This window comes from Acomys russatus, chromosome 5, assembly GCF_903995435.1.
Source record: "Acomys russatus chromosome 5, mAcoRus1.1, whole genome shotgun sequence".
Lineage (NCBI taxonomy): Eukaryota > Metazoa > Chordata > Mammalia > Rodentia > Muridae > Acomys > Acomys russatus.
This window is the reverse complement of record NC_067141.1, coordinates 45,349,983-45,368,878: the sequence shown is the minus strand read 5'-3', so window position 1 is coordinate 45,368,878 and position 18,896 is coordinate 45,349,983. Positions and strand designations below refer to the sequence as shown.

The following is an 18,896-nucleotide window of genomic DNA, read 5'->3' as shown; positions in this document are numbered from 1 at the left end:
AAAAGAGGGAGTAAGTGTGAAAAATCAATGCAGAAAAGTCATGTGTTAGTACACACTGAACTGAGCTCAGCTGACATTGCTGGATGAAGCAAGAGCTAAGAGATCTTACTGCCAATAAACTTCAGAAAATCTGCCAGAACTATACCACCGAATCAATATTTTCATTTGACAACAAGCCAGCTATTTACAGTCTACTTTAAAAGTCACTCACCCATTTTGTTCTGGAAAGCATGTTCAGTGGTTATAAACTAAGACTATTTTAGCAATTATGAAGTTGGCCCACAGGCGTTAAGAGACCAGAGTAAACTTGGTTTGAAATGTAATTTGTTCAGCAACAACAATCGATATTAATATGAATTTTCACAAGGGAGTCAAAAACCATTCTGTGAATTTAATTTTTTTCCCCTCAAGTGAAAATCAAGCAGAAATACTCTTGCATCAGTTTGTGAAAACCACAAAGAGACATACAACTTATTCGGAACCAGAAGCAGCAGCTGGCAGCACAGAGGCCCAGTCTACTTCCCTTCCTTTGAAGACCTGCAACTGGCTGCACGCCTCGGAGTCCAGGTCATCCGACCAAGATAGGACATTGATCACCACACCACTTCCCCTTCCCTCAGACCCGACACACTGCTCTTTGAGAGATTCTGGAGTCTCCACAACGCCAGGGGACTACATAAACAGCATAGACCAAGAGGGGGAAAAAGAAAAAAGAGAAGGCAGTGAGACAGTAAAACTTGGAAGTGGGAAGGAAAAAAAAAAAAAAGGATTTAAAATATCTTAACACAGGGATGGTTTACAGGTGATTTCAAAGTCTGAGGAGCTGCCATAAGGAGTTGTCCATAGTGAAAGGTTAGCTCAGGAGGGGAGCAACAGGCTACTTACTGTTCAAAGAGAACAGGAGTGTGGGAAGTCCTGAAGATGGATTTAGGACTGGGGAGACGGCTCCCTGGATAAAGAACTTGTTGCGCACCAGTGTGAAAATATGAGTTCAGATCCTCAGAACCCACATAAAGCAACAGTGGTAACATGTGCAATCCCAGTGCCCAGCAGTATGACAGGAAAGGAAGGCAGAAGAGTCCCCAGAAGCTGATGGGTCAGCTCGCCGTCGGGCGTCCACAGGGCCAAACAAGAGGCTCAAAGACAGTGGGAGGTGAGCACCAACACCTGAAGTTGACTCTGACACACACGGAATGCACACCGTGACACATGCATGCATGTGAGCGAGTGCACACAAATCAACAATTATTTATAGCAGCATAGCTTAAATTGCAGTATGGTTTGTGATAAAAGGTTTTTTTTCTTTGATTTTTTATTAGTTAGTTAATAAAAACAGAACTAGCAGGTGGCACACACCTGTAATCCCAGCACTTGGGAGGCAGAGAAGGGTGATCTCTGTGAGTTCGAGGCCAGCATGGTCTACAAAGCAAGTGCAGGACAGCCAAAGCTACACAGAGAAACCCTGTCTCAATAAATAAATAATAAATAAAATAAAAACAAAACAAAAGGGCATTCACAAGATCAAAAGAGAAGCAGGAGCTGGGCATGGTAGCACACGCCTTTAATCCAGCACTTGGGAAGCAGAAAGAAGTGGATCTCTGAGCTCAAGGCCAGCTTGGTCTACAAAGCGAGTTCCAGGACAGCCAGGGCTACACAGAGAAACCCTGTTTCAAAAAGCTGAGAGAGAGAGAGAGAGAAAGAGAGAGAGAGAGAGAGAGAGAGAGAGAGAGAGAGAGAGAGAGAACCCACTGAGAAAGCTGAGAGAGAGAGAGAGAGAGAGAGAGAGAGAGAGAGAGAGAGAGAGAGAGAACCCACTGAGAGAGGATGAGCAGAAGCCATTAGCTGGTGATAACAGTAATTCTTGGTCCAAGGACTCCAGGAGACCTTGGGCAGGTAAGGGAAACTGGTGACAGAGGAGCCTCTGACATGCCACAGATTTCCTGTGGAATGTCAACATTTCAAGACTACACTGAGCACAGAGCCAAGTGTCACCTTCCATAAAAAGTTCTCCAATGGGCCAGGCGTGGTGGCACACGCCTTTAATCCCAGCACTCAGGAGACAGAAGCAGGTGGATCTCTGTGAGTTCGAGGCCAGCCTGGTCTACAAAGTGACTCTAGACAGCTAACACAGAGACCCCCTGTCATTCATAAATAAATAAATAAATGTTCTCCAAAGAGCAGGCATGGTGGCACACGCCTTTAATTCCAGCACTGGGGAGGTAGAGGCAAGTAAAGCTTTGTCAGTTCGAGAACAGTCTGGTCTACAGAGTCCAGGACAGCCAGGGAGGTTATACAGAGAGACAAACAGAAAGTTCTCCAACACTGGACCGGCTGTAGGCAGGAAATTCAGAGTCTTTGTGACCTAACCTCTTTAAAAGATAACATAAAGGGACTTTATCCATCTCACAGACTCTCAGGCCATCAAACAAAGACAAGCTGGGTTTTAGCTTGTGTCCTGTCTGCTACAATAAAGGCATCAAATCTCTGTTTTATTTTTATTATTATTATTTTCCTATGACTAGAAAGCAAACCCAAGGCCTTGTGAATTTTGGATAAATATTCTCCCACTTACCTTCTGCCAAAGCCCTTAAAAAAATTTTTTTTTCAAGACACAATCTCATTAAATTCCCAAAGCTGGCCTAGAATTCCCAATCCTCTCACTCCAGAACCCTTAGCCCCAACCTTCAGCTACAGAATTATAGATATGTGTGATCAGACCCAGTTTCTGTCTTTATTTAAAAAGATTGAAGTTTGAAATTTCTGCATTCTTCATATACTGTTGGTGGGAGTGTGATGGTGCACCACTATGGAAAAGTCTAGCAATCCCTGAAAATGTTGGGCACAGAATTACCATAAGGCTCAACAACCCACTACTTAATATACAACCAAGAGAATGAGACACACATTTAAACAGAATTTATGCACTTAGATACTCATAGCAGCATTGCTCTCCCCCCCACCCCCCGAGACAGGGTCTCTCTGTGTAGCCTTGGCTGTCCTGGTCTCGCTTTGTAGATCAGGATGGCCTCGAACTCACAGCGATCCGCCTGCCTCTGACTCCTGAGTGCTGGGATTAAAGGTGTGCGCCACCACCGCCTGGCCTAGCAGCATTGCTCTTAATGGCTAAAATATGTATGCAGTCCATCCAAATGTCAATCAACTGATACACAGAAAAACAATATGATAAATATCCATACAATGTGGTATTAAATAGTAGCTAAAGGAATAAGAGTAAGAATAAATGCATGCTACGACACGGATATGCCTTTCAAATATCAAGTGAGTGGAAAAAGACAAACACAAAAGGTGCACATGTTATTTCATGACAATATATAAATTGTCCAAACTAAGCCAGTCTGTAAAGACAAAACTAAATTAGTGGATACCCAGAAACTGGGGTAAAGAATAGATAAGGAGTAACCACTAATTAGTTTGAATATTTCACAACTCTGCTAAGTCACTAAAAATATAGAATTGTATGCTTTTAAACAGGTAAATTACAAGGCACATGGGCTTTGTTTTGTTTTGTTTTGTTTTGTTTCTTAATCTATTAAGAAATGAATCTGAGGGCTGGAAAGATATCTCAGTGGACATGAGAGTTACTTTAACTTGTCAAAACCTACAATCACCTGGGAATAGTTTCGACGAGGGATTATCTACAGTAGCTGGCCACTGGTAACGCTGTGTGTGTGTGTGTTATTTAAGTTAACTGATGTGTGAAGATCCAGTCCAGCGTGGGCAGTACCATTCCCTAGGCTGTCCTAGGGAATGAACTATGTTAAGAGTGGAGAAACAGGGAGGAGTAAATAAATTAACCTGAGTGCAAGCAGGCAAGCTTGTGTGCACCATCTCTGCACTTATTCTCTCTGTTCTTAGCTGTGGACCTGGGGCTGCCATCTGTCTCCAGCCTGACACTGTGACTTCCCTGCAAGGACGGGCTATAACTTGGAATTACGAGCTAAGATAAACCCTTTCTGTCAGGGTGTTTTGCCACTACAATGGAAGTGCTGTTGCAGAAGCCTGAGCATCTGAGTTCACACCCCCAGCACCTGTGTAGAAGCTGAGTGTGGCAGTGCACTCTCTGTAACCGCAATGCTGGGGGCGGGGTGGGGGAATGGGGGTGGTGGCGGGGGTGGGGGGCGTGGGGGAGTAGATCTCTGGTGCTCTCTTACCAGTCAGTCTAGCCAAAAGGAGAGCTTCAGGTCTTCAAGTTCAGTAAAGAGACCCTGCCCCAAAACATAAGGCAGAGAGTGACTGAGGAAGACTCCTGATGTAGACCTCTGGGCTCCACACACATGCATGTACACACACACACACACATACACACACATACACACACACACACACACACACACACACACAAAGTAAATAAACAAAGAAAAAGCCAAAATAATTTAGACTTTTCTTTTTCTCTCTCTCTCTGTCTCTCTCTGTCTCTCTCTCTCTCTCTCTCTGTCTCTCTCTCTCTCTGTGTTAGAGAGTGTGTGTGTGTGTGTGTGTGTGTGTGTGTGTGTGTGTGTGTCTGGGGAGCACAGGACTCATCTCTCTTCCTCATGTAGGTTCTGAGGCCTCAGCTCAGGCCATCATGTTTGGCAGCACATGCCTTTATCTATGAAGCTATCTCACCAGCCCTAGATTCAATTTTCTTTTTTAAAGACTTTTGTTTGTTTGTTTTTGTTTTTCAAGACAGGGTTTCTCTGTGTATCCTTGGCTGTCCTGGACTCACTTTGTAGATCATGCTGGCCTCGAACTCACAGGGATCCACTTGACTCTGAATGCTGGGATTAAAGGCGTGTGCTACCATGCCCAGCAAGATTTATTTATTATTTATACAGTATTCCACCTGCATGTGTGCTTATATACCAGAAGAGGGCAATAGATCTCATTGTAGATGGTTATGAACCAACACGTGGTTGCTGGGAATTGAACTCAGGGCCTTCAGAGGAGCAGCCAGTGCTCTTAGCCTCTGAGCCACCTCTCCAGCCCTCCATCCTACCCCCATTTTTTCCCTAGATTAAATTTTCAACCATCTAACATTTTTTTAAGCCTATAAAAATACTCACTGGAAATCAGTGTTTTCACCCTGATGTCTGTAACTGAGCTCAAGATCACTCATGTTTTAAAACACAACTTGCCCACCACTTACTGATTCATTCTGAAAGGTCTGCTGACTATTGAACCATAAAAACCAGATCTTGTACTGTTCACAGAAGGATAAATGAGTGGCTGCAGTCCTTGCCCACAGCCTTCCCCCCTCCACCCCCCACCCCCCCAACAGCTACAAACTAGGTAAAATTCTTACATGGTTTATATGCTATTATAAAACTTACTTGTGACCTTAAATTCTGTCTTTACATTTTTCATGACTTTAAAGCTCCTTTCTAGGCAAAAGCAGAATGACAGGCTACCATCTCTGCAGGTTACAGTTGTAAAGGTAACCATCAGAGCAATACAGTGGTCAGATCTGACGCGTAAGCGGACTACCCCTCAGCAAAGTGACTGAGACTGTTCACAGCAACAAGACCGTGAGATGGCCAGTACCACCTAGTGTTTTCTTTCAATTAGGCCTCCCAACTGTTGCTCCCACTTAAGATGTTTTGTTTGTTGGAAAGTTTGGAAATCTCACTCTGAAGGTAAAAATCTGAGAATGTTTTGTTTTGTTTGTTTTTTGTTTGCGTTCTGTTTGGTTTTGGAAGACAGGGTTTCTCTGTGTAGCCTTGGCTGTCGTGGACACACTTTGTAGACCAGGCTGGCTTTGAACTCATAGCACTATGCCTGCCTCTGCCTCCCAGACTACTGGGATTAAAGGCATGCCCTACCACGCCCAGCTTTGAGAATGTTTTTATCTGAACACTTTTAAGTATGTAGCAAGTCTCCACTTTCAACTGAGAGTGGTCCTAAACCACTTTTATTCAAATTTTCAATCTTTATGGGGGGGGTTCAAGATGGGGGTTTCTTTCTCCCCATCCAGTCTGTTAAGTTGCTTTTACAGCCATCTGAATGAAGAAAAAAAAAAAACTGTAAATTAAAAACTAAAATGTTATTTTCAATTTCTATAACCCCAGAGAAAAAGTCTAGAACAATGAAAACACACTCTGTAAAATAATGTAATGGCGGATACATACCTATGGAAATCCACTGAATGAATGGCACCATGAGTGGATCTGCACATGCGTGGGGGGATGAGGATACCTAAATTCAGGTTCATTAGCAAGCCCACTCCTTTGGCAGGGGATTTAGCTAGGATGTGAATACATGACAATCTCACCTCTCCATCTTGAGGCAAACCTAAACTACACTTTAAGAAAATATCTATTTTTCTAAAAATAAAAAAAAAAAAGAAAGAAATAGGAAAAAAAAGAGAAAGAAATGCACAAATATAAATAATCCACTGTCTTTACTTACTAAATCATCAGCCCTTGATACTGGCACACACCTTTAATCCCAGCACTCTTGACAGACAAGAGGCAGGTGAATCTCCGAGTTCAAGGCCAGCCTAGTCTAATGACTTTAGTTCCAGGACAGAGAAGGCTACACAGAGAAACCCGGTTTCAAAACCCCAGAAACAACAACAACAACAACAAAAAAAAAAATCACCATTTTATAACAATAACATTAACATCCTTCTCTGGAAAAAAAAAATGTGTGCAGGGCACTCCATGCCCACATGGCTATAGGTCTGCTGTGCGCTCTCCAACCCAGTTGCTGAGGAGAACTGCAGAAGGCTTCCTTGTACAGTTAGGCACAGACCCAGGTGACCCAAGTGGGAAAGGGGAGTGAGTCAGAGCCACTGGGCTCCTCACAGGCAGGAGCTGCCAGAGGCCCAGACCATAGGGCAGACATAGGGTGGAGCTTGACCTGGGGGAGGGTGGGTATGCCTGTGGATGGAAGTCCAGGATGCCCCTGAAGGGCGAGCCAGGAGAGATAACATTCAGGTCCTCACAAAGGCCATGCATGCCAAACCCAGTGCTCTACAATGCAGCCCTTCATCTGACAGCCTCACAGTAAAGGAGAGGCAAAGAACTGCACAGGGCTCAGGGAATGCCAAGGAGTAACAACAACAACAAAACGGTATCCACAGACACAGGGGGTAAAGAGCTGTGCAGGGCTCAGGGAATACCCTGGGTAAAATGATATTCCACTGATAGAGGTTAAAGGAAAAAGAAAAGCTGGCTAGAAACTTTCAGGGAAAAAAAATCAATTTATGCTAAAATGCAAAAGCTGAAATCATAGGGGGAAATGCTGGAGTTGCTATTCTTTAAAGCCAAAAAAAAAAAAAAAGCCGGGCAGTGGTGGCGCAGGCCTTTAATCCCAGCAGTCGGGAGGCAGAGGCAGGTGGATCACTGTGAATTCGAGGCCAGCCTGGCCTACAAAGTGAGTCCAGGACAGCCAAGGGTACACAGAGAAACCCTGTCTCAAAAAACTTTAAAAAAAAAAAAAAAAAGTTCTTTCCCTAAGTGTCCCAAAAACAACTTGGGTGAGGCTATTGGCTAATCCACAGTGTGCCTGCTGACATTTGACACTGCCCGCCTAAGAACTAACAATGCTTAGAGAGTTTATTCAAAAGGCCATTTTCACATGAATCCTCACCCAAAATAACAAGAATCTTAGAGCAGTTACTTGAGGTCCATCTCACCAACCCGCGGTTAGTCTTAGCCAGTCCTTGGCTGAAAACCACAGTTTACGTCCTGCTGTGCAGAGGCCTCAGCCCTTCAGTAGAAGAACCTTAGCCTGATAAACCCATTGCCTTTGAAGTGTCCTTAAACTCAGCTAACAGCCTGGGCAGTAATTCTTGAGCTCTTTCACTCACATTTGGCATTTTAAGGAGCCAAAAGAAGATAACTGAGATTCAAGGTCAGAAAAAGAAATCCACTTAATTTTACCAAGTGAGAGAGAGGCCTTGTAAGCATGAGACAGCAGGCGTTTAGTTCCAGGTCCCTGGGGGAGCCAGGCTGCTGGGGGGAGGAGCCAAGCTGGTGGGGGGGGGGGGGAGGCAGACTGGTAGGGGGAGGAGCTAGGCTGGTGGGGGGAGGAGCTGGGGGGTTTACTATGCCAGGACCACGCCTACCATTTTTGTCAGTTACTAAGTCACTTCCAATGCTGTCCCCCAACATCTGTATAACAAAACATTAAGCCACTAAGAATTCCAAGCTGGACTGGAGGGATGGCTCAGGGATTAAGAGTATATACTGCTCTTGCAGAGGACCTGAGTTCAAGTCCCACACCAGGCAGCTCACAATTGCCTGTGACTCTACCTCCAGGGAGACCTGATGCTTTCTGCCCTCCATGGGCACCTGCATTCACATGCACACGTTCCCCGCCCCCATATACATACACATAATTAAAAATAAAATAAATCTCTAAGACTTCCAAGCTGTATCAAGTGAAGAGTCTGGATGTAAGCAATATATAATCAACACTAGAAGCTTTTACATGCAGACGTTTTATTGGAATAAATGGGTGGGGACTTTAGGCTGAACTTAATGAATAATGATCTTTCATTGAAGACTTTTTTTCATAGAGAGGTGTGTGTGTGTGTGTGTGTGTGTGTGTGTGTGTGTGTGTGTGTGTGTAAGCCAGAGGCTGATATGTGTGTGTTTGCTCTATGTATGGGCACCATCTGAATGTCTTATGTGTATGGCTCTTTTGCTTATAAGTATGGATGTCCACATGTGTGGGCCTAGTGCCTGCAAAGCTCAGAAGCTGGTATCAGATCCTCTGGAATTGAAGTTACAGGGGGTTGTAAGCCACCACGTGGTGCTGGGCGTGGTGGCGCACACCTTTAATACCAGCACTCGGGAGGCAGTGGCAGGCGGATCACGAGTCTACACAGAGTCCAGGACAGCCAAGGCTACACAGAGAAACCCTGTTTCAAAAACAACCAAAGAAGAAGGAGAAGGAGGAGAAGGAGAAAAGAAAAGAAGAAAGCCATCATGTGGATGTTGGAAACTGACCCGTCATCTTCTGTAAGAGCAGCAAATATTCCTAACCACTGAGCCATCTCTCCTAGCCCTCTGATTCACTTTTTTCCTCCCCCAAGACAGAGTTTCTCTGTGTAGCCTTGGCTGTCCTGGACTCACTTTGCAGACCAGGCTGGCCTGGAACTCACAGAGATCCTACCTGCCTCTGCTTCCCAAGTGCTGGGATTAAAGGCGTGTGCCACCATGCCCCGCTCTGATTCATGTTTTGAGAGAGGGTCTCTTACTAAACTTGGAACTTGCTCTATTAGCTAGGGGAGCCAACCAGGAAGGCCCAGGATCCATGCATCTCGGCCCTTCCCCCAGCACCGGGCTGCAATACACACTACCACATAGGGCTCGGCATGGGTACACAATCAGGTCCTCCTGCTTACCCAGCAAGCACTCTGCCCATCTCCCTGGCTCTCTCTGAACGTTTTGTACTACATGATAAACATTTGGCATTTCAATTTTTAAAGTTAATTTATTATATGCCTGCATGTGTGTGTGTGTGTGTGTGTGTGTGTGTGTGTGTGTGTGTATGTGTGTGTATGTGTGAGAGAGAGAGAGAGAGAGAGAAGCAACTGCATGCCACAGCCCATGTGTGGAGGTCAGAGGGCAACACTTAGGAATCAATTCTTCTCACTATGGCTTCTAGGGCTCAGGTCATCAGGCTTGCATGGCAAGCCATCTTAATCATTATGTCATCTCACACCAGACCAGTATCTTCCATTTGCCTGGCTGACTTATATGTTATTTCAAATGAATCTCTACAATGGAAGCTACGTATTTGTCAGGATTGAGCTATCTAAGAGGTTGGTTTTCATTTGCTGCCTTAAAAGCTTCAAGACTCTGTCTGGGTACTGTGTGTGTGTGTGTGTGTGTGTGTGTGTGTGTGTGTGTGTGTGTCTTTTTCTCCACCCCCCTCCCCTACATTTAGTATTTTAATTCTACTCCCATCTCCACGTCCCCAAATTGGTCCAGAAGTCATCACTAGCAATGCCGATGTCCTGCAGTCAGTTCTGTGAAGAAAGAACATCACTAAAGCTCCTGGCTGAACTGACTGATGGGCAGGCAGCCTGTACTCCAGAGGGAAGGCAGAGTGAGCCTCAAGGCTAAGCCTCCCCCACGTGGTCCCCAGGGAAGGGACACAACATACACTCATGCTTGCTTGCTGTTTCAAGGTGCCAACGGGATCATGAGGCTTGTCAGCTGCTGGACAGAACAGAATGGGCTTGGGGTCCTCCTTGACCCTGGTCCCTCTCCTGCTCCTCTGTGGCTCCTTCCTGCAACTCCCACTCCCACTTGAACCCACCCTGACAGAACTTCTCTGGTCCTATGAAGAGTCAAATTTGGAAACTGTTCTAAGTACATACTATGAGCATCAAATTGAAAAACTAAAGAGCACTGTTTGGGTTTATGCCTTCTTTTTTTTTTTTTTTTTTTTTTTTTTTTTTCCCCTCTCCTTTATATCGGTGCCAAGACTGGTGGAAAACAATACCCTTGCTATAGAAAGCAGATGTCAGGTTCTGTCTTTTCCTAAGCTACTGATAGGCAGTGTGATTACCCCACAACTCTAAACAGAAGCCAAGCCTCACCCCACACTCCCAGTCAGCACACAGTCTAAACTGCAGGCTCAGTACCTAGGGGGTGAGAGAGGGGGCAAACATATCATCTCCCATGCCTGTCATTCCTTGTGCTATAATCCCATCACCACACGCTGGGAGGAGCATTGGCATCTTTTCCTTTGTTAATTACAGGATGTACAGTGGCAGAAACACAGACACATGTGCCGCTTCTTTAAGGGATGCTTACCTTATTCTGTCTAACAGCCAGGACTCATAGGAAGACATCCTCACCCGACCCCATCTCCAGGAACCTTCTTCTTTCTTTCTTTCTTTTTTTAAAGGTTTCTTGAGACAGGGTTTCTCTGTGTAACAGCCCAAGCTGTCCTGGACTCCCTTTGTCGACCAGGCTGGCCTCAAACTCACAGCGATCCACCTGCCTCTGCCTCCCAACTGCTGGGATTAAAGGCATGAGCCACCACGCCCCCGGCTCCTCTCATTTTTAAGATGTGGAAACAAGAAGCCTAGAGAGCTTAAGAAACTTGCCTAAAGTTGGACAGCTACTGACAAGGGCTGGCTGAGTGATGTTATCCCAGTAGTTAAGGCCAGCCAACGGTGATCCCGAAAGCTTGCTTAAGGTGGTGCGCAGGGTTAGGCTGGGTTTCATGGGGCCACAGCAGACCCTAAAAATATGCTGTGGCTCTCAGTATGTTCAGTAGCTCCCATATCCCAAGTTTCCCTTGCTAGGGTCTCACTACCTGAGGTCAAGAATGGGCCAGTAGTATTAAATGGAAAATTCCAAAAACAAATAATGCATAATTTTTAAAAAGATTTATTTATTTATTTTACATATATATGAGTGCTCTATCTGTATGTACTCCTGCATGTCAGAAGAGGGCATAGGATCCAAGTACAGATGGTTGTAAGCCTCCATGTGGTTGCTGGGAACTGAACTCAGGACCTCTGGAAGAGCAGACAGTGCTCTTAACCACTGAGCCATCTCCCCAGCACCACAAAATTTTAAATAATGTTATTGTACTATGTTGTAACAAATATCCTAGTTATTAGCTGTTACTAATATCTTGCTATACCTAACTTAAAAATTAAACTTCCTTACAGATATGTAGATACAGGAAAGCATAGTGGTTTGTGTGTGTGTTTATGTACATGCACGTGTCTAGGTATGAGCATGTGTGAAAGTATACGTGTGTGTACCTGTGTGATTGTGTACGCATGTCTGTATAGGTATAGGTATATCTGTATGTGTCTAAGAGTATGTATGAATGTGGGAATGTTTATATGTGTGTTGTGTATCTGCATTGTGTATGAATATGTATTTGGATGTATGAGTCTCTATTTGTATGTATGGTGTACAAGTCTTTGTGTATACGTGTATGTATTTGCATGTATGTATGTGTCTGTACATATAGGCCTATATATGTGCTTGTGTGTACATTTGTATGTGCTTGTGTGCCTTTTGTGTATATGTCTGTATGTGCATGTGTGTGTGTGTGCCTGTAAGTGTGGTTCAGTATTTTCTGTAGCATCAAGCATTCTCCTGGGTTTTTTTTTTTTCTCCTGGGTTTTGAAATATATGCTCCACAGATATGGGAACACTACTTGTTTAATTGCCAGAAACTCCTGAACTCAAAAGAATATTAACACATTTCTTTCTTTCTATTTGTTTTTGGGTTTTTTTTGAGACAGGGTTTCTCTGTGTAGCCTTGGTTGTCCTGGAATTCACTTTGTAGACCAGGCTGGCCTCGAACACACAAAGATCCACCTGCTTCTGCCTTCCCAGTATGCACCACAATGCCCAGCTACTAGCAGGTTTCTTTCTTTCTTTCTTTTTCTTTCTTTCTTTAAGATTTACTTATTTTTTAAGTATACAGTGTTTTGCCTGCATGTTCGCTTGCACACCGGAAGAGGGCATCAGATCTCATTATAGATGACTGTGAGCCACCATATGGTTGCTGGGAATTGAACTCAGGACCTTTGGAAGAGCAGTCAGTGCTCTCTCTTAACCTCTGAGCCATCTCTCCAGCTCTAGTTTCTCTTCGGGTCGTATAAATTGTTTGCCTCTTACTACCAGGTTTCTTAAGTATCCTTGCTTTCCAATTCAACACCATCAACTTTTTTTTGAGTGCATGTGTGAGGTGTGTGTGTGTGTGTGTGTGTGTGTGTGTGTGTGTGTGTGTGTAAATGGCACATGTGTAGGTGCCCATGGACATCAGAAAGGGGCACTGGATCTTCTGAAGCAGGAGTCACAGGCAGTGGTAACCTGGGGTTGGGAACTGAACTCTGGAAGAGCACCAAGTGCTCTTACCCACTAAGCCATCTCTCTAGTCCTACTATCAAGTATTTGAGGAACAGAAATAGACTATTTGCTGTAGTCCTGGGCCATATGCGGCTACTGAGGACTTGTGCAAAGGAGAAACCAGATTTTCTCGTTGAGTTTCAGTAGACTAGCTTTAAACCACACACAGCAGAGGCTTCTATGGCAGAGAGTGAGCACTCATCTACTGGGGTTCTATGGGGTTTATAGAACACTGAATTCTGAAGGCAGATGGACTGACTTAGACTTCCTAGTTCCATCAACTTGGTCAGTCAATCAGCTCCTACCTCAGCTGTCAAGCATGTTACAAAGCACTGCTAGCCCTACCTTACAGGGCTCTAGGGAGGAACTGAGATGAGCCTGCACAACTAGAGCCCCTGGAATGGCACTCAGCACACAGGGAGCAGACAAGCCAGCGTGCATGTCCCCTCACCCCCACGGTCCTTCTCTAGAAGGCAAGAGGGAAGAAATGTCCAGTTCCAGGAAACAAGGACTCTTGAGTTCCCACCCAAGAGGACCCCAGAGTGGACAGAGATGACACGGGAACAATCTCACTTCTCCCTGGTGTTCTGAGATTCCCATTTAGCCAAAGGCAGAGCAGCGGAGGCAAACTCCTTCAGGAAACTGCTGATGGATCAAAGCGTCATGTGGAGCTCAGGGGGTTCCTGAGACTGTTCACATGGCTACCACCCTCCTTCTTCCCATGGGAACCCACACCCCTAGGTTACCTGAGGCGGCAGGGGTGGGGGTACTGGCTGGTGGGGGCTGAGTGGAGCTGCCCGCCTCAGCCATCAGGCACGTGTTGCTGACATTATTTTCTCTCTTGACAAGCAGCTCAGCAGCGCTGGGCAGAGGGATGGGGTGGCTGATGCCCAGTTCCTCTTCCTGGGCCTGCTGTCTTCTCAGAGCCACCTGGAAACACAGGGCAGCAAGTCACCCTCCTGCAAAGCATACTCACCGGCCAACTTTTGCAGAGCTACTGCGGTTCTCCACATCTGTGAGCAGATAGAGCAGCTCTCATTTCAGCCTCGTCTTTTCATCTGATTCCCTCGGTGTGCTGGCTAGTTTGCTGTTAACTTGACACTAGCTGGAGTCAAGCCCATAGGGCATTTTCTTAATTAGTACTTGATGTAGGAGGGTCTGCCCATTGTGGATGGTGTCTGGGGCAGGTGGTCCTAGCTTCTGGAAGAAAGCAAGCTGAGCAAGGCAGGAGGAGCAAGCCAGTAAGCCGTACCCCTCCACGGCCTCTGCATCAACTCCTGCCCAGTCTGAGTTCCTGTCCTGGCTTCTTCCTTCAATGATGAACGGTGATAGGAAGCATAAGCCAAAGCAACTCTTCCCCACCCTACCCTACCCCCAACTTGCTTTTTGATTGTGATGAAACCTTAACTAGAACAATAAGCAACTACAATAGGCCAAGCTGGAAAAACTGTAAACTCAAGAGCAAGGGGGGAAAAAAAGCTCTGATGGGTCAGGAGACTCAGATCATGCACTCCTTCATTCAAGACACAGGTAAAAGGTACCAGGAAGAATAGACAGTCACATTAGATTAGACCCAATTTACTCACCATTTAAAAGAAAACAAGCATGAAACATCAAGACAAAATGTGCTAGACACTGTAGGATGTACAGAGCAAGCCTACAGAAGAAAATTTAACCCAAAATATCTTTAAAACGTGGGTAGCTGATGTGGCATGTCAGTAATCCCAGCATTTGGGAGGCTGAAGCAGGCGGCTTTAGAGTTCCGGGCAAGCCTGGGCTACACAACAAGACCCTGCATCAAAAAGAAATACGTCTTTAAAATGCAAGCATGAGACAAGGATTCTAGCAGACTTGTGAAGAATAGGGTGAAAAATGGGGCTTGAAAATGCCAGGGGAAGCTGGGTGTGGTGGCTCACACCTTTAATCCCAGCACTCAGGAGGCAGAGGCAGATGGATTTCTATCAGTTCGAGACCAGCCTGGTCTACAAAGAAGAGTTCCAGGACAGCCAGGGCTACACAGAGAAATCCCATTTGAGAAAAAAACAAAAAGAAAGAAAGATGCCAGGGGGATGGCAACACAATCTGGAAGATTAGTACTGTTTAGGAACCCCTGGAGAGCCCTAATTTCCCAGGGCAGGATAAGGCTAGCAGAGAAGGGGCCCGTAACCTGGTGCGGAAGTCCCTGGTGAGGCATCAGACGATTCAGGCAACAAGGCAAGCTAGAATTAAGAGAAAGAACCCAATGTGCTTTCACCAAATTCTGTACAGTAGTTCTTCAATTCGTCTTTTAAATAACATGTAAAATGTCAGCCCCAAAAAGGCTTTTTTTTTTTAAAAAGCGTTTCGTTTACTACATGTAACAAAAAGAAAAAGATTTCCTCCTAGAAACTGACCATTGATGATGTAACACTCTGAGAAAGTAAAAGTGCCCACACCTCTGAGGCTTTAAGTCAAGAACAAAGGTGAAACAAAACTGTTACTCAAAAGCACAACTCTTTGGGCTGGGAACATTACTCAGTGGGACACCCTTCGTGTATGAAGCCCTAGGCTCAGTGTGGAGTACTTAAGAAAAATCAAAACGCATAGGTGGGCCAGATGGCTCAGTGAGTGAAAGCTCCCGCAGTTACTTTTGTGGTCCCGAGTTCAATCCCCACAACCCAAAGCAAAGGTGAGAACAAGGACCTAGCTACATGCCTTCTGCCTTCCACACATGCACTCTGTGCCCACCACAATAATTTTTTAAAGCCACAACTACAATCAATGTTTTTAAACTACTGTCCAAACATAACTGATGCATGTGGAAATTTCATTCACAACCAAAGGAAGCTTTAACCATGGATATGAGGCTTAAATAAGGAGTTATTAAGACTAAAACACCTTAAGTCTTGGCGTTGATTGAGTTTTGGGTTTGTGTCACTGTCGTTTATATGAACCAAGAGGCTTAGAAATAGAGTAGCAGGGGCTAGAGCGATGACTCAGTGGTTAAGAGCACTGACTGCTCTTCTAGAGGTCCTGAGTTCAACTCCCAGCAACCACATGGTGGCTCACAACCATCTAAAATGAGATCTGATGTCCTCCTCTGACCTGCAGGTGTACACTGTGTAGATAGTTTTTTTTTTTTTTTAATCTTTAAAAAAAGAAAATAGAGTAGCAATGGCTTTGCCCAGAAGAAGCTGCTGCCACTGCAAACCTCTGAAGCTTATGAAGACACACCTACACTAACCATGCCCTGGCCTACCCCAACCGCACAGCTGAGCTATGCCATAAACTCACCCCTTTCCTAGACCTTCTCCATTAGGAAATGGTTATTCTAACAGGGAAGGGGGTAGCAACTGGCTAATGATGCAATTATTTTCAATGTATGTTTAATATTTATTTCCAAGTGTTTACAAGTGAGCAAAATCCAGCTATTATCTGGATTTTTAAAAAGGATTTGACTTGCACACTCCTGATGTGAAAAGTCCTAGGAGCCCATTCTATAATTTGAATTGCCTTTGTTTTTAACTCAGAATTAGCCCCCTAAAGAATTCCAAACAAACGTCTCCATTGGAATATTTCGTCCCTTTGAGGAGATTCTTTGCAACTATACTCTTCACACTAAACACAAAGTCCACTCACTAAGTGTTCTTAATATTTTTACCCCCAATTATAATTTAGAAGTCTTTATGCTTTACAATTTCACGTGATGCTTCCAATGTAGTAATATGGAGCACACTCTTTTCATTCATTACAGATTAAGATAAACTGTCTTTTAAGAAACTTAAAAAAAAAAAACTATTTTTTTCCTTAACTTCACAATATGGGAAGCTACAGTATATATAATTTAAGATATTTTTAGAGGTGTGACGCCCACGTGGGTGTATAATCTTTAAGCGTTTGTGCAGTCCTGTTCAACCTTCTTATCTACATCCTTTTCAAAAGATGTTCTTAACCAAAAGTAGTTCATCTTTAGCAAACATTTTTTGTATCTTTTCATTTTTAAATAACCTGCCTTAAGATGAAACAACATTTTGGGGGGAAAGAATGTATATTATTGCCTTCTAAAAATCCTTTAGGATAACGACTTTTAACTATTTCCGTCAAGATGCTAAATTACTAGCCTGCTGTTCAAGCTATTAAAAAAAAAAACGCTCTACAGAGCTTCAAACGCGCACCTTTCCCCTGCACCTGTCTTTTTTTTCTTTTTTTCTTTCTTTCTTTCTTTCTTTCCCCCCCCCCACCCTTTTTTCCTTTTCCCTTAAGCATAGCTAAAACACTTTCAAAGTAATCTAAACTGGGATAACTTGGGTTGGGACTACAAATTCGTAAATGCTAGCGCTTTCGCACCGCTTAAAATGGCTGAGCCGCTTGCCCGGGTCCACGGGGAGAACCCGGAAAAAGCGCCAACCAGGGCGCAAACACGCCGCGCTCCCGCCCATCCCAAAGAAGTTTCTAGAAAGCCCCAGGAGCAGCGCACTCCCGGGCCACCAGGGTAAACGCTGGCCCATGAGCCTACTGAGCAATCTCTGAAACGGGCCAAGCCAGGCACCCCAGAAGAGTGAATCCCCGCACCTCTTATTTGTGTAACGAGGGGTTCGGGGCTATGGGGATTATTCCCAGCAGAACGGACCCCTCAACGTTCGGCTTGGAACTGTAGTTTAAAATTAAGGCAGCCCTCCCAGTGGAGTAATGCCAATGTCTAGATCTCGGGGCGCCAACACCGACGCCCCAACAACCCCAGTCGGAGAGCACGGTCTTGGGGGTCCATGGAACCTCTCGACTCTGCTCCTACGTAGAGCGCCCTTGGAGACCGTGGGGCCCAAGTGCGTGGCGAACCCCGAAATTCAGCAGGAAAATAGGGTCAGGACGGAGGGAACCCAGAGCGGAGTTCAGCCATTCAGCTCCCGCGTGTGCGCGGCCCGAACCCGCATCACCGCCGGAACACCGGAATCCGCGGGATGCAAAACAGAAAACCCCAACTTTCCTGTGTCAGCAGCGTCCCTGACTCTCCATCGCCCCCACGCCCGCTCCCGCCGCCCCCAGGAGTCTGGAAGCCGCGGCTCGCCAGAGCCCGTCGGTGGGTCCCCGTGACTTCGTTGGTAACACGGAGAGGGGACACCCCCCCGTTCCTGGGAACCCGCACTCACCTGCGCGGCCATCACGCGCTGTCGCTCGGCAATCAGGCTGCACTTCTTGCACTGGCAATCCCGCCACATGCAGAAGCGCTTGTGGCCCTTGAGCGGCGACGCGTAGCCGTGGTTCCTGCAGCGAGCGCACTTGGGCAGCCTCGGGGACTTCTTGTTTCCCGAGCCCAGACCCGACGGTCCGGAGCCGGAGGCGCCTCCGCTGCCCCCTGCACTGGAGCCCCCGGCGGTTCCCGCCATCGCCCCGGCAGTTTTGCTGTGGCCACCGGCTTTGCCCTGTGGCGGGGCCCCGGGAGCGTGCGGAACCTCCGTCGGTGTAGAGGGCTTGCTGAATGCCTCGTCGTTAGGCATCGAGCTCCGTCCCCAGCTCACGGATCCACCCAACAAGCCGCTTAGCTCCCTCCCTAGAAGGAGTCTAGGAGGCGGGTGCACCCAGGTTGGACGCGCAGTCCAAATGAAGAGCTCGAGGAGTGGGTGGGGAGTTGTACCTTTTTTTTTTTCTTTTGGCGCGCACGGCGCAGGACTTTCGGATACTTTTTCGGAATGTTCCGAGGATTGTGTGGGCGGGAAGAGGGCGCTACGCGTCGTGGCCACGCCCACTGTTCCCCCCAACTCCGTCCGCTGCCTTTCTTCTGTGAGCAAGCTTGCACCAGCTGCGCGAAATAGGGCTGCTGCAAAATTGCTACAAAACACGGCGGAGCGCAGAGCACCAGCACGAGCTCTCTCTGAGCTCCTTGCTCCGAGGAATTGAGCTGTGTGGCGCTCATTGCTTGGAGGAGGGGCAGACCACCCGGTGTGGTTCGCTACCCTTCCCTCACCACTAACCCCCCAGGGAGGCCCATTGGACTACAGAGACTGGCAGCAATTTTCTTCCCCCACCCTACCCCACCCCCAGCCTCGCGTAAGAGTGAGACAGAGAAAGAAAGACCAAGAA

The 18,896-nt window shown here is 46.1% G+C and overlaps 1 protein-coding gene across 1 annotated transcript in view; it reads right to left on the bottom strand.

Moving 5' to 3' along the window:
- The window catches only part of Dmrt1 (doublesex and mab-3 related transcription factor 1), a 104,414-nt gene extending 86,101 nt beyond the window's left edge, over positions 1-18,313 (bottom strand). The window contains exons 1-2 of the mRNA XM_051146936.1: positions 17,966-18,313; positions 13,586-13,769 (exon numbers count right to left, since the gene is read on the bottom strand). Coding sequence (XP_051002893.1) covers positions 13,586-13,769; positions 17,966-18,313 — 532 coding nt within the window. The remainder of the gene's footprint in view (positions 1-13,585; positions 13,770-17,965) is intronic.
- Between the last annotated feature and the right edge of the window lie 583 nt (positions 18,314-18,896).